Raw genomic sequence first — 16,082 nt, forward strand, 5'->3', positions numbered from 1 at the left:
TTTGATGTTTACTAGATTGGCAAAAACAGTTCATTTGATAAGACAGCACTAGACAGACTATAGTGAGGCAGGTACTTCTGCTTCATACCAGACAGAATGCAAAGTGTTTCTAACTTCCTGAAAAGCAGTTTGGCTCATTGCAACAGTAATTTTTTTCCCTTCTAATTTTACTTCATTTTTATTTATTTTTGTTTGGTTAGTTGGGGGTTTTGTACATATATTTTTAATGTTCCTGAATTATTCTTTTATAAGCATTTTTTAACCATATGGCTTAAAAATTTATTTAGATTCAAGTTAGTTAACATACAGTGTATTATTAGTTTCAGTGTACAATTTAGGGATTCATCAGTTGTATATTAACACCCTCTCATTCCAACAAATGCCTTCCTTAATGCTTATCACCAGTTACCCCATCCACCCACCCACCTCCTCTCTAGCAACCCTGTTTGTTTGCCATAGTTAAGAAAGCCTTATGATTTGCCTCTCTCTCTGTTTTTATTTTTTCCTCCCTTCCCCTATGTTCATCTGTTCATTAAATTCCACATATGAAAGAAATCCTATAATTGCCTTTCTCTGATTGACTTATTTTGCTTAGCATAATACCCTCTAGTTCCACCCACATAGTTGCAAATGGTAAGATTTCATTTTTTTAAAAATTTTTTTGGGATTTCATTCTTTTTAATGGCCAAGTAATATTCCACTGTGTGTGGGTATATAACTTCTTCTTTTTCCATTCATCTGTTTATGGATAACTGGGTTTTTTCCATATTTAGGCCATACTGGTTCTTGATGCTATAAATATTTGGGTGTATGTGCCCCTTCAAATCTCTCTGTATCCTCTGAATAAATACCTAGCAGTACAATATATTTTTATTGGAGATCGATTTACCAACATATAACATATCACCCAGTGCTCATCCCGCCAAGTGCCCCCCCTCAGTGCCTGTCACCCAGTCACCCCAACCCCCTGCCCACCTCCCTTTCCACTACCCCTTGTTCATTTCCCAGAGTTAGGAGTCTCTCATGATCTGTCATCCTCTCTGATTTTTCCCACTCATTTTCCCTCCTTTCCCCCACAATCCCTTTCACTATTTTGTATATTCCCCATATGAAGGAAACCATGTAACTGCAACAGTAATTTTAAATAGTATCTTTGCCATTTCTCAGTAATTTCACTCCTAGAAATTTGACCTAAAATCAGACCCTCACATAAGAAAATTTGGGTGACTAAAACTCAGTGTAAGCAATTGTCTGTTTTACAGATTTATTTATATAATGGAATATTATGTGGTCATTTAAAATTAATTTTTTTTTCAAAACTACTTACTATTCATTGTTTTAAGCACTATTTTCGAGGATCTGGTCTCAGTGCCTGATATTATCTTATTCACTCATCCTAAAAACATCATGAGATCATCCTGAGTCCTCTTATTATAACCACTTTTAAGATAAGCAAACTGAGGCACAGATTTAATTTAATGTCCCAAGATACACAGATAATAAAGGGAGAATGGAGAGTCACACTCACATAATATAGCCTATTCCCTCTCTGCCACTCAGTCCCTACCCCTACACTAAAATGTCCCCTCTTAGCAAGAAATAAGGTTCACTAAATTTTATGTTACAGATAAAAGGAAAACAGGACTTTAATCATCATGTACATAAACAGTAAAATACACATATGGATAACAAAGAACAGAAAGGACAAATGGATAAAAAACTGAAAGGACAACTTTAATTTCACCTTAATTCTAAGTTTTTGAATGTTCCTTTTTTATTATGAACTTGGTTTAGTATTAAAAATTAGCTTTAGCTCCTATGATTAGCTTTGTAGATTTAACAATTTAGGATTATTTCTATAAAGAAAAAAACATTTCTGAGTTTTCACAAAGCACTATCCTCAAAAAAAAAAAAATTCAACTATTTGAACCAGGGGATTTTAGAACTTCCTAACTGAACAGATTTCAGTTCCCAACTTTTGTTATTAATCTTTCCACATCTATATCAAATGAAAAAATAAAGCATGCTTAAGTTAACTAGAAAGTCAATTATGTATTTATCCCACCTTTCCTATGGACACAGACACGCATATGCTCACTTTAAAAATATGAGCTTCGTGCAACTGTTTTGATTTTTCAAACATGTCTCTACACATGTCAACTAACATTTTTTAATTCAAGCATAAATGCAACAGATTTCTCTGTAACTGTATGTGTATGTTGTATCAAATCTGATACCTTCATATTCTATATTATTCATCTCTTATTTATTTTTAAACAGTATAGTGATGCCCCATTTTCCTTATTCACTATCTCAACATAGGTATTATCTTTATCTATTCAATATGGACTACTTCTTAGTCTTGAGTACAAATGCAGTTACAAAACTATTACTATTTCTAAATAATTGCTGGAAAAAACTAATAAAAAAGGGCACTTTATCTTATGAGGATATTTATTTCTAACTTTAATGATCTAAGAGAGCAGTCCTCCTCTGTTATTTAGAGGTTACTGCATTTTGGTCACCCTAAAACTAATGCTGTTTCTCACTGCTGCATAATATTGAAACTGAAACTTGGTCCCCTTATCATGTCTGCTTATTTGCTAATCATGTCAGGATGATGCCCTACCATGAAGTGAGTCTATGATACTCATTTCATGCTTTACTTCTTCTAGTATCTTTTACAATATGGACCATCTAGTTCCTTTTACGAGGTCAGGGTGGTGTGTCTCGTGTGAGCACAGCTTAAGGTGTCAATGCTCACAACTATATTGAAATAGAAATTTTTTAAGTGTTTGGATCTACTCGAACAGAGTACCACATAAAGACCAGTTGTGTACAACTTTTGATTGGGAAAAGAAATGGTGAGAGACAACCCATGAATCCTCTTTAGAAGGCATTGTGTGTTGGCAACTTATATTTTCTGAGGACCCTTCTCAAGGCCCCCATGACCTCCTGATTCCTCAGGCTATAGATAAGGGGGTTCAGCGCTGGAGTGACAACCGTGTAGAAAAGAGAGATGATGTTGTCCTGCCTGGGGCTGTGGAGGGAACTGGGCAGGACATACATGAACGTGGCAGCTCCATAGTACATCCCAACGACTGTCAGGTGGGAGGAGCAGGTGACTAGGGCTTTCTGCTTCCCCTCATTAGAGGGCATGTGAAGCACAGTACACAGGATTAGTGCATAGGAGGCAACAATGGCAGAAAGAGGCATCAAAAGGAAAGTCACTCCTGTCACATACACCAAGAGTTCATATCGGGAGGTATCTGCACAGGCCAACTTCAGCAAAGGTGGGATCTCACAGAGCAGGTGCCTGATCTTCCGAACTTTACAGAAAGGGTAGTGCATGGTATACAAGGTATGGCCTAGAGCACTCAGAAATGCCAGGATCCAGGCCGTGGCCACCATGAGCCAGCAGACTGTTGGCCTCATGAAAACCATGTAGTTCAGAGGATGACATATGGCCATATATCTGTCATAGGCCATGAAGGCCAGCAGCAAGTCCTCTGCACCACCCAGCGTCAATACCAAAAACATCTGAAGGGCACAGCCTCCAAAGGAGATGGTATTTTCATGATGCAGAAAATCCATGAGGGTCTTGGGAGTGAAAACAGATGGGAAGAGAAGGTCCATGAGTGAGAGCTGGCCGAGCAGGAAGTACATGGGCACGTGGAGCCGGGAATCCACTGTGATGACCAAGAGCAGCAGGCCATTGCTGGTCAGAGCCAACATGTATAGGACAGTGATTGTGGCACAGAGCAGTTCAGGAGACCCACTGTCATTCAGAATCCCCATCAATATAAAGCCACTGCCCAAGGTGGAGTTCCAGTACTCCATTCTGTGATGTTTCCTTAGTTGCCTAGAAGCAAACACATTCTCAGTGAATGTTGGCTAAGGTGGCCCCTCGTTTGTAACATCACAGGCTCCTGATGATGGCCAATGTGAATCCAGTGAGGTGATGTCTTTCCTACTGGACATGGACTTGACCTCTTGATCTCTCAGGTCCTGACACTTTTAATTGTATCTTGAGGAAAGAAGCATCCAAATGGAGAGCAATCATCACAGCAAAGGCTAAATATTAAGAGGTCACTACAAGAAAATATCATGCAGGACATCAAGCCTCAATAAGCATCTTTTCAGAATTATTAAATCATCTCTCTCTCAATAGAAAGCAATGTCCTGGAACCCACGCCCTTAGTTATTTTTGTACCTATGTTTTAAGTATAATGTTTGTCTCAGAATTTAAATCCCCAGTTAGTGTCCTAACAGACCTGTTCTGAATATAAAATCCTAAAGCAGGTACAGAAGTGTGACTTCAACAAAGCACTTCCACTTCATTGTCCATCTACCTTAGGTCCACATTTGTTTGTAGCACTCAAGGCTGTAGACGTAAGCCTCACAGGAAGAGCAAAAGTATGCCCACCTCAGTCATCCCTCTGGACCAATAACCTCCACACTCTCCATGTGCAGAAGGGATTCTAGACTGAGACGAGGGTTTGGTGTGTTTGATGTGGTGTTGCTTTTATGAGCTAAACCTTTAGGCTCAGTGACAACGTAGATGTTTTATTACAGATTATGAAAACATGCAAGCCTGGGAGGCTTCAACACTCTGAAGAGGAGGCCCTGCCCAGAGAGGTCAGAATGTTTGTGTTTGGGAGAAATGATTGGAAGGTGCTGGCATCAAAAGAGCATGTGCTAGATGTTATAATCAAGCTCAATAAATGTATCTTTCTTTTCTTCTCACCCAGATCCCTGCTGTCCCTACTGCTGGACAGAATATCTACACTGGATTGAAGAGACACAGGGATAAGGATCTCTTCTTCTGGAATGCAGCCATTAGGGTATGGCACCCACCCCAGAGAAAAGGCAGAAGATACAGGGACCTGGAATTAACAACTATCAAGGTCATGCATCATGGGAACTAGCCAATAGTCCAATTCTGACTGTGTGCCAAAGAAACTGTAAGGGAAACATATCTTTCTCTAAGTCTTTCCCCTATATTGTGGCTTCTATTTTTAGGCACTTCACTGGTTCTTTTACTGGTCTCTTCCAGGTTCACAGGACTTTAATGGTGGAAAACTTTTAGAGCATATGACAGGCAGATCATTGATTTTTAGCTGGCTCTTTGATTTGGAGGCATTTATTACCAGAGAGGTCCAAAAGTCCCCTATCAGAGGCTGGCAAGCCTGGGCTCTAAGGACAGGTACTGATACTCCCACTAGGAAGCAGACACTCAGACCTGGGATGTAGCATGTCTTTCTTCATTTTCATTCATTTTTCTTCATGTTTAGAAAACCAAGACTACGGGGCATTAGGACAGAGTACAGAGAACCTGGAAGACAGGGTAGCTTAAGTTCTTAGGGTCTGCTTTGGGCCCTGTTTCTCAACTCAACATATCTAGAGGATGCATACTTCCCTGAAAGAGAGAGAAAGTCTTTACCTCAGGTAGTGAGAAGCTGAGCTGCCCAACCATGCAAACTGCCCTGGGGGGTGAGGGTCAAGATTGTCCTGTAGAAATGGGGAAAGAAAGAAAAAAAGAAATGGGGAAAGAGTGAGCTTTTCCAGCAGTTTCCAACTGGTTTAAATTTTGCCAAGTTGAGTTAAGAGTCTGAGGAGTCTGAGCAAGGCAGGCGTCAGGGCTGCTTCTGATCCTTCTGTTCCTCTACAGGTCTTGTCTGGAGATGTAATAGAGACAGAGGACAAATACAGTCAGTTCTTGGGCAGTCTCCGTGGAGCTCTTCCTTCAGAGATGGGTTTCCTGTTCTCACAGCTGTGAAGAATTAGGAGAAACTGCTTCCATCACTCAGTTCTCCAGGTGAGAACCCATCCAGCTCTTCTGGAGAAGTTGTCAGACTCAGTGCTTGGGTCCAGATGCTCAGACTGTTATTTACTCTTGCTGGGGTCTGGAGCAAAGATGAAAGCAGTAGGAATCTGGAGGAAGGAGATATAGGAAGAGCTACCCAAGGGAGACCTTGCTGCCTGTCCTTGGGGAGGCTTGGCTCCTTATCCCGTGACCCCACCCTCTCTACTTTATTCCACTCCTACATTCCCAGGGACTTACTTCTCAGCTGAAATGGTCTCCCTTGGAAATGCTAGTACTGGAAACAGGATGTTAATGAGTCCTCTTGGGCATGTTTCCTGGCCTGGTATCCCTGCTCTGATCTCTCACTAAATGAGCCCAGAAACTCCAGGATTCTATGCTACCCTAAGGAGGCACTGATGGCCCATTTCTAAATTGCTGACTGCATAGACCAAGAAGCAAGGCTTCTTTTCATGGTCATTGCTCTGCACCCAGATCTTAAGGTGGGTTTTGTGTCAATGTAGGATACTCCTTCTAGATCTTTTCCACCCACCACCCCCACCACCCCTTTGTGATCCTCCCTACCTGGACATTATTTCCAGTCCTTAAGATGTGTCCTATGGAGCCTATAGTTATGGAATCTTCCCTTCATTAACCTTGGCTTTCTATTCGGCCTGTGCATGGCATGTGAGTCTTGGTGTTACTGTTGTCTGCCTCAGTGATACTTCAAAAGAGAGTGAATCAGGTTGTAAGCATTGAGCCAAAAAAGAAAAAAGAAAAATAAATACACACAGTATTGAAACTGCAGAATGTCCATTTGGGGAATATAAAAAATAGTGAAAGGGAATAAAGAGGAAAGGAGAAAAAATAAGTGGGAAATATCAGAAAGGGAGACAAGAGACAACATGAAAGACTCCTAACTCTGGGAAACGAACTAGAGGTGGTGGTAGGGAAGGTGGGCGGGGGATGGGGGTGACTGGATGGTGGGCACTGAGGTGGGCACTTGACGGGATGAGCACTGGGTTTTATTCTGTATGTTGACAAATTGAACACCAATAAAAAATAAATTTATTAAAATAAAAAGAAGAAAATTGAACACCAATAAAAAATTAATTTATTAAAAAAATTAAAAATTAAAAAATTAAAAAAATAAAATAAAAATAAACTGCAAAATGTCAATGTCAATTAAAATCTTTACTTGTGGGACACTTGGGTGGCTCAGAGGTTGAGCGCTTGCCTTTGACTCAGGACATGATCCCGGGATCCGGAATCGACTCCCACAGCGGACTCCTGCAGAGAGCCTGCTTCTCCCTTTCCTATGGCTCTGCCTCCCTCTCTCTCTCTCTCTCTCTCTCTCTCTCTCTCTGTGTGTGTCTCATGTATAAATAAAACCTTAACAAAAAAGAGGGAAGACAAATTAATAACAAACAATAAAAAATGTATTGCCAAAGATTCACCCAATAAAATCTGTAATTTCAGCAAGAAAAACATCATGCCTAGGGAATTATATAACACAGGGTGCATGGTAAAGAAAGAAATTGATTTACTAAATAAATTGGTAAACTTCATTAATTGAAATATATATATTTGCATTTTAAAATGCTGTTGGAAGCAATTGAAGATCACACAAAGATGCAAAGGCATTCCATGCTCATGGATTAGAAGAACAAATACTGTTAAAATGTCTATAATACCCAAAGCAACCTACACAGTTCATGCAATCCTTATCAAAATACTAACAACATTTTTCACAGAGCTAGAACAAATAATCCCAAAATTGGTATCAAATCACAAAAAGCAATAAATAGGCAAAACAGTCTTCAAAAAGAAAAGCAACGCTGGAGGCATCACACATCTGGACTATAAGTTATATTACAAAACTGTAATGACCAAAACAGCATGCTACAAGCACATACATAGACACAAATATCAACAGAACAGAATAGTAACTCCAGAAATGGAACCACAACAATATGGTAAATTAATCTTTAACAAGCCAAAAAAGAATATCCAATGGAAAAAAAAAACAGTCTCTTCCATAAATGGTGTTGGGAAAACTGGACAACAACATGCAAAAGAATGAAACTGGATCACTTCTTACACCATACACAAAAATAAATTCTGAATGGATTAAAGACCTGAACGTGAGACAGGAAACCATAAAAATCCTAGAGAAGAACAGAGGCAGTAACAACTTTGACATCAGCCGGGGCAATTTGTTTCTAGATATGTCTCCTGAGGCAAGGGAAACAAAAGCAAAAATAAACTATTGGGCTTCATCAAAGTAAAAGCTTCTGCACAGCAAAGTGAACAACCAACAGAACTAAAAAGCAACCAATGGAATGGGAGAAGGTATTTTCAAGTGACATATTTGATAAAGGGTTAGTATCCAATATATTAAAATAGTAAAACTAAAATCTTGACAAAAATAATTTGATGCGACAAATACCCACCTTTTGCATCGACGTGGAGGGACCTGGAGGGTATTAGGCTGAGTGAAGGAAATCAATCAGAAAAGGACAAACATTATGTGGTCTCATTCATTTGGGGAACATAAAAATAGGTGAAAGGGAATAAAGGGACAGGAGTGAAAATATCATTGAGGGTGACAAAACATGAGAGACACCTAACTCTGAGAAATGAACAAGAGGTAGTGGAAGGGGAGGTGGGCGGGAGGTTGGGGTGACTGGGTGATGGGCACTGAGCGGGACACTTGGCAGGATGAGTACTGGGTCTTATGCTACATGTTGGCAAATTGAACTCCAATAAAAAATTTTAAAAAAATAATAATTTGACGGAAGTGGCATTTTTCTGTACGTGCTAAAAGAAAGCTATGGAAGCAGAGTATTAAAAGCCTCATTTGTTTACACAGATATCATTTCCTATTTTAAAAATTTTATTGAGGTAAAATTTGCATCCAGTAAAATTGACCTTTTTTAGTACACGGTTCTGCAGGTTTTGACAAATTTGTATATTATGTAACCACTATCAAATCCAAGTATCAAATTTCATGAACCCCTAAATTCTCACTAAGCACTCACCTAAACCCTGCCAACTGTCTGATCCGTTGACTATCACCAGTGTCTGGCCTTTTCCACAGTGTCAAGAAAATGGTATCATACATTTTGAGTCTAGCTTCTTCCACTTAGCATAATATGCTTGAGATTTAACCATATTCCTACGTTGCAGTTGATTCTCACCATTCCCATTTATTTGAGTAGTATCCAGTTGTACGGATGTATCATAATTTCTTATCCATTCATCAGTTGAAGGACATTTGTGATGTTTCCACCCGTGAATCATAAAAAAAAATATAAACATCCATGGAAAGAATTTCGAATGAGTATAAATTGACTGTTCACTGTGGTAAATACCTCAGAGTGAACTTGCTCAGTTGTATACATGTATGCTTAAGTTTATAAGAAACCGGCAAACTGTTTTCCACCATGACTGAACCATTTTGCTTTCCCAATTTTATTCTATTTTTTTCATTTTATTAAGCTGTAAAATACATGCTCTTTGAATTTTAATTCAAAATGAATGACATATCGCCTGAGGCCTTGAATTGCAAGTCTTCCTACTTAGCATTTAAAGAGGGAAAAATGAGTTTGGAAAAGTGAGCAGGATGATTTAGGCAAGTTAAGAAGGAAGCACAATTCAAGCAGAAAGTCATCTCGGGAAAGACACACAAAGAGCTGGAGAATAAGAACATTAATGACAAATCCTGTTTAGTTAGTCCTGTTGGAAGTATTCTCACAAAATTGTTTTCAAATGTTTGAAGTATGAGGATTATAAAAATTTATTGTATACCATTGGAATGTAGTGTTTAATCTCTAAGCCCTTTCATGCTCATTGGTTCTCATAGGTAATGATATTAAAATTCACATTTACCATTTTATAAAATGTATCAACTTTTTTTGTCAAAGAGCTGAGTCATAAACCTTTGCTTTGTTGACAAGCACAACTGTAATGCATGGGCTAGGGGGTAGGCATGCACCTTAGTGCATGTCTGTAACCTATAACAAATGTTCCAATAGAGATGGAGATGATCCAGAGGAGACCAAGTAATTCCAAGACCAATTTCTCGAGTAGTAAGAGACCTAGGTATCAAAAGCACAACTGGAATGTCCTCAAACAAGCTTATTTTAAAAACTAAAAGCTGTGTGCAGATGTGCTGGTAATTTGTTAGTGTAAAGATGAGGAACTCCTGTATGACTCCTCTTTTCTTAAGGATGTATGATACAAAGTCCTAAGCTGAGAGTGAAGGTGTTTTGAAATGGTATTTTCAGAGAGCCACAGGTTGTATTAGGGTAATGTAATGGCATGGTAAGACTATATTGCAAAAAAGTCAAAATCTCCAATCGATTTGAGTTAAATACAGTTGAAATGAATATACCAATGGAATTTTGGGGACATATACCTAATGATTCAAAAGTTACCCAGGAAGATTAAATAGATAATAAAACTTAAAAAAAAGTTGATGAAGAAAAATGAGAGAGAAATGTCTTTTTTTTTTTTTTAGAGGAAAGTCTTAATAGACCACTCCAACTAGAGAACTAGCCTAGAGATACTCTTTCTTGTTATAAGAAGATAGTATATAGCCAAACAATTGTAAAAGTAATAATAACAATAAATTAATAACATTTCAGGATTATTAAGAATGCTAATAGGAAAATCAGCTATTTGGAAGCACAATTAACTTAAAGCCTCACCATACTTCATGTACCAAAATAAGTTGCACAAACATTAAAAACTTAAGTATCACTTATGAAATTATTAAGGAAAACTAAAAGAAATATATGTAAATATATTCTGAATTAGGATTGAGAATTATAAGGATATGATCTTCTGAAGAATACAAAGGAAAAAGATGGATTTACACCAACTGTGTAAACACTTCCCTAGCCAACAAATCCTGTCAGGTTTTTAAAAAGAAACTGAAAACAAAGGTTAACACACACATTACTATCAAATTGTTCATAATCTTCATCTCTAAAGGGCTACAAAAAATCATTAGGATAAAATAAGTAATATAAGGAAAACATCTGCTACATCTCTTTGATGTTTACTAAATTGGCCAAAACTGTTCATTTGAGAGGGCAAGATAGCAGAGTATTAGGGTCCCCAAGTCACCTGTCCCCACCAACTTACCTAGATAACTTTCAAATCATCCTGAAAAACCTTCGAATTTGGCCTGAGATTTAAAGAGAGAGCAGCTGGAACGCTACAGTGAGAAGAGTTTGGTCTTCTAACAAGGTAGGAAGATGGGAAAAAAAATAAAATAAAAAAGAATCCTGTGGGGGAGGGGCCCCCGCGAGGAGCCGGGCTAAGGCCGGGTGGCCAGAGCCTCCGGGGCTGGAAAGCCCAGCCTCTGAGAAGCGGGAACTTTAAAAATCCACACCAGATTCTTCCCAGAGGGAAAGGCGCTCGCAGGGAACTCGGGCAGAACCGCAGGAGGGCCAGAGGAGCCCCCAGGTCCCTGGGGTCACTAACAGAGGAAGCGCGCCCCGGGGGAGAGCGCCCCACACCCCGGGCCCAGCGGGTAAAGGGCTGGAGCGCCCGGCGGGGCCTCGGGAGCAGCTGGGGTGGGGGGGCTTCGGGAGGGGGCTGCAGCCTGCTGCCTTCGGGAGCCGCGGACCCGGGAGCTTGATTCCAGGAGCTCAGGCCCCGGATCCCAGGGTGCAGGAGATACAGACCAGGATCCGGTGATCCCCCAGGGGTAGATGGACGCAGGGAGGGCACAGGACAGCGAAGTCCTTCCTGCCACTGGGTGCCCCCAAGCTGTGCAGATCGGCGCCCCACCCCCACCCTCACCCTCAGAGCATCCAGGCCAGTGTGGACTGGGACACTCTGGGTGCTTACTGGGGGAGCTGACTTCAGGGCGGAGAGCTGGCCACTGCCAGTGGTGTTGTCCCGCCTGGTGTCACCCTGTGCCTGGGACGGATCAGGGGGCACCAGGGAACAGAGGCCTCATGGGGTAAACAGCTCCTGCTGTGCCAGGCACCTGCAGGGATGGGGGGGCAGCCTCCCCCAGGTGAACACACCTGAGAGTCAGTACAGCAGGCCCCTCCCCCAGAGGACCAGCTGGAGGGACAAGGGAAGAGCAAGTTCTTGACCAAGCAGTGCTGGAAAGCTCCAGGGGAAGTTGAGGGACTTACAGTATATAGAACCAGAGGACACCCATCCTTGTTTTGTTTTTGTTTTTGTTTTCACTTTGCTTTTTCTTTTCTTTCTTCCTTTTTCCAGTACAACGTGTTTTTCGCCACTTTGCACTGAGCAAAATGACTAGCTAGAAAGAAGAACTTACCACAAAAGAAAGAATCAGAAACAGTCCTCTCTGCCACAGAGTTACATAATTTGGATTACAATTCAATGTCAGAAAGCCAATTCAGAAGCACAATTATAAAGCTACTGGTGGTTCTGGAAAAGAGCATAAAAGATTCAAGAGACTTCATGACTGCAGAATTTAGATGTAATCAGGCCGAAATTAAAAATCAATTAAATGAGATGCAATACAAACTGGAGGTCCTAAAGACAGTAGTTAATGAGGTAGAAGAAAGAGTGAGTGACATAGAAGACAAGTTCATGGCAAGGAAGGAAGCTGAGGAAAAAAGAAAAAAGCAATTAAAACACCATGAGGAAAGCTTAAGGGAAATAAATGACAATCTCAGAAGGAAAAATCTACATTTAATTGGGGTTCCGGAGGGCACCAAAAGGGACAGAGAACCAGAAAGTGTATTTGAACTAATAATAGCTGAGAATTTCCCTAACTTGGGAAGGGAACCAGACATTCAGGTCCAGGAGATAGAGAGATTCCCCCCTGCTAAAATCAATAAAAACCACTCAACACCTCAACATTTAATAGTGAAACTTGCAAATTAAAATATGAGAAGATCCTTAAAGCAGCAAGAAACAAGAAATTCCTAACTTTTATGGGGAGATGCATTAGGATGACAGCAGACCTCTCCATAGAGACCTGGCAGGCCAGAAAGGGCTGGGAAGATATATTCAGGGTCCTAAATGAGAAGAACCTGCAGCCAAGAATACTCTATCCAGCAAGGCTTTCATTCAGAATAGAAGGAGAGGTAAATAGCTTCCAAGATAGGCAGAAACTGAAAGAATATGTGACCACCAAACCAGCTCTGCAAGAAATATTAAGGAGGACTCTGTAAAAGAAAGAGGAAGTCCAAGGAAACAATCCACAAAAACAGGGACTGAATAGATATCATGATGACACTAAACTCATATCTTTCAATAGTAACTCTGAACGTGAATGGGCTTAATGACCCCATCAAAAGGCACAGGGTGTCAGACTGGATAAAAAAGCAGGACCCATCTATTTGCTGTCTACAAGAGACTCATTTTACACCTAAGGACACCTATAGCCTGAAAATCAAGGGTTGGAGAACCATTTACCATTCAAATGGTCCTCAAAAGAAAGCAGGGGTAGCCATCCTTATATCAGATAAATTAAAGTTTATTCCAGAGACTGTAGTAAAAGATGAAGAGGGACACTCTATCATACTTAAAGGGTCTATCCAACAAGAGGACCTAACAATCATGAATATTTATGCCCTGAATGTGGGAGCTGCCAAGTATATCAATCAATTAATAACCAAAGTTAAGACAGACTTAGATAATAATACACTTCGTTACTTGAATATACCGCTTTCTACAATCGACAGGTTTTCTAAGCACAACATCTCCAAAGAAACAAGAGTTTTAAATGATACACTGGACCAGATGGATTTCACAGATATTTACAGAACATTACATCCAAACACAATTGAATACACATTCTTCTCAAGTGCACATGGAACTTTCTCCAGAATAGACCACATACTGGGTCACAAATCAAGTGTTAACTGATACCAAAAGATTGGGATTGTCCCCTGCATATTTTCAGACCATAATGCTTTGAAACTAGAACTAAATCACAAGAAGAAGTTTGGAAGAAATTCAAACACGTGCAGGTTAAAGACCATCCTGCTAAAAGATGAAAGGGTCAACCAGGAAATTAAGGAAGAATTAAAAAGATTCATAGAAACTAATGAGAATGAAGATACAACCATTCAAAATCTTTGGGATACAGAAAAAACAGTCCTGAGAGGGAAATACATCGCAATACAAGCATCCCTCAAAAAATTGGAAAAAACTCAAATACACAAGCTAACCTTGCACCTAAAGGAACTGGAGAAAAAACAGCAAATAGATCCTACACCCAGCAGAAGAAGAGAGTTAATAAAGACTCGAGCAGAACTGAACAAAATCGAGACCAGAAGAACTGTGGAACAGATCAACAAAACCAGGAGTTGGTTCTTTGAAAGAATTAATATATAGATAAACCATTAGCCAGCCTTATTAAAAGCAAAAGAGAAAAGACTCAAATTAATAAAATCACGAATGAAAAAGGAGAGATAACCACCAATACCAAGGAAATACAAACACTTTTAAAAACATATTATGAGCAGCTATATGCCTATAAATTAGGCAATCTAGAAGAAATGGACGCATTTCTGGAAAACTGCAAATGACCAAAACTGGAACAGGAAGAAATAGAAAATCTGTATAGGCTGATAACCAGGGAGGAAATTGAAGCAGTCATCAAAAACCTCCCAAGACACAAAAGTCCAGGGCCAGATGGATTCCCAGGGGAATTATATCAAATGTATAAAGAGCAAACAAGAGGCTCAGTTGGGCACAGGTGGAGTAGAGGGTGCTGGAACATGGTGCTGATTTGGGAGGTGGGCGAGGGAGAAGGGTGGAGGTCAGGACACTGGTGGCCCTGAACCCAGCCACCCGCAGGATGTGCTCCGAAGGACACCACTTTATGACTTCCACCTGGCTCATGGCGGGAAGATGGTGGCGTTTGCAGGCTGGAGTCTGCCTGTACAGTACCGGGACAGTCACGTTGATTCACACCTGCATATACTCTAGCACTGCTCATTCTGTGACATGTCCCACATGCTGCAGACCAAGATACTTGGTTGTGACCGGGTGAAGCTGATGGAGAGTCTAGTGGTTGAGATATTGCAGAGCTAAGTCCAAACCAGTGGACACTGTTGCTGTTTACCAATGAGGCTGGAGGCATCGAAGATGACTTGATTGTGACCAGCACCTCTGAGGGGCACCTGTACGTGTTGTCCAACGCTGGCTGCTGGGACAAGGACCTGGCCCTCATGCAGGGCAAAGTCAGGGAGCTTCAAAACATGGGCAATGATGTGAGCCTGGAGGTAGTGGATAATGCCTTGCTAGCCCTGCAAGGCCCCACTGCGGCCCAGGTGTTGCAGGCTGGCGTGGCAGATGACCTGAAGAAATTGCCCTTCATAACCAGTGCTGTGATGGAGGTGTTTGGTGTGTCCGGCTGAAGCGTGACCCGCTATGGCTACACAGGAGAGAATGGTGTGGGAATCTCGGTGCCAGCAGCAGCGGCAGTCCACCTGGCTGCAGCTCTACTGGAAAACCCAGAGGTGAAGCTGGCAGGGCTGGCAGCTCGGGACAGCCTGCGCCTAGAGGCAGGCCTCTGCCTGTATGAGAGTGACATCAATGAGCACACCACGCCTGTGGAAGGCAGCCTTAGTTGGACACTGGGGAAGCGCCACCAAGCTGCCATGGACTTCGCTGGAGCCTCAGTCATCATTGGCCAGCTGAAGGGCAAGGTGTGGCAGAGACATGTGGGGTTAACATGCGAGGGGGCACCTGTGTGGGTACACAGCCCCATCCTGAATATGGAGGGCACCGTGATTGGTACAGTGACCAGTGGCTGCCCCTCTCCCTTCCTGAAGAAGAATGTGGCCATGGGTTATATGCCCTCTGAGTACAGTCGGCCAGGTACCCCACTACTGACAGAGGTATGGCAAAGCAGCAAATGGCTGTGGTCAGCAAGATGCCCTTTGTGACCACAAATTACTATACCCTCAAGTGAAAGTGGCTTGGGGCAGGGGTCCTCCCATCCAGGAACCTGGACCTGGACGGCATTCTATAAGGGTTGGTGAGGAAGCTGAGGCTGAATACACTGGGGGTAGGTAGCTAGGGTGGAGGTTAGTCCTGTTGCCCTGTAAGGGGGGCACATAACACCTAATCTCACCCCCCACCCTCATCCTAGGCCTCTTCAATTTCAAGACCCCATTTCTTTCTTTTTTTATAAATTTATTTTTTATTGGTGTTCAATTTGCCAACATACAGAATAACACCCAGTGCTCATCCCATCAAGTGCCCACCTCACTGCCCGTCACCCAGTCACTGCCACATCCCACCCACCCCCCTTCCACCACCCCTA

General features: G+C 41.4%; 1 protein-coding gene and 1 pseudogene across 1 annotated transcript; one reads left to right on the forward strand and one right to left on the reverse strand.

Annotated features, from left to right (window-relative positions):
* Positions 1 to 2,889: 2,889 nt before the first annotated feature.
* Positions 2,890 to 3,877, reverse strand: LOC112910894 (olfactory receptor 2AG2-like). The gene has a single exon (XM_025987213.2). The coding sequence runs from the start codon at positions 3,838 to 3,840 to the stop codon at positions 2,890 to 2,892; it is 951 nt and encodes a 316-aa protein (XP_025842998.2). The 5' UTR covers positions 3,841 to 3,877.
* Positions 3,878 to 14,757: 10,880 nt separating this feature from the next.
* Positions 14,758 to 15,767, forward strand: LOC112910903 (aminomethyltransferase, mitochondrial pseudogene; annotated as a pseudogene).
* Positions 15,768 to 16,082: the final 315 nt, after the last annotated feature.

The sequence above is a fragment of the Vulpes vulpes genome, chromosome 11 (assembly GCF_048418805.1).
Source record: "Vulpes vulpes isolate BD-2025 chromosome 11, VulVul3, whole genome shotgun sequence".
In the NCBI taxonomy this organism is placed as follows: Eukaryota; Metazoa; Chordata; class Mammalia; order Carnivora; family Canidae; genus Vulpes; species Vulpes vulpes.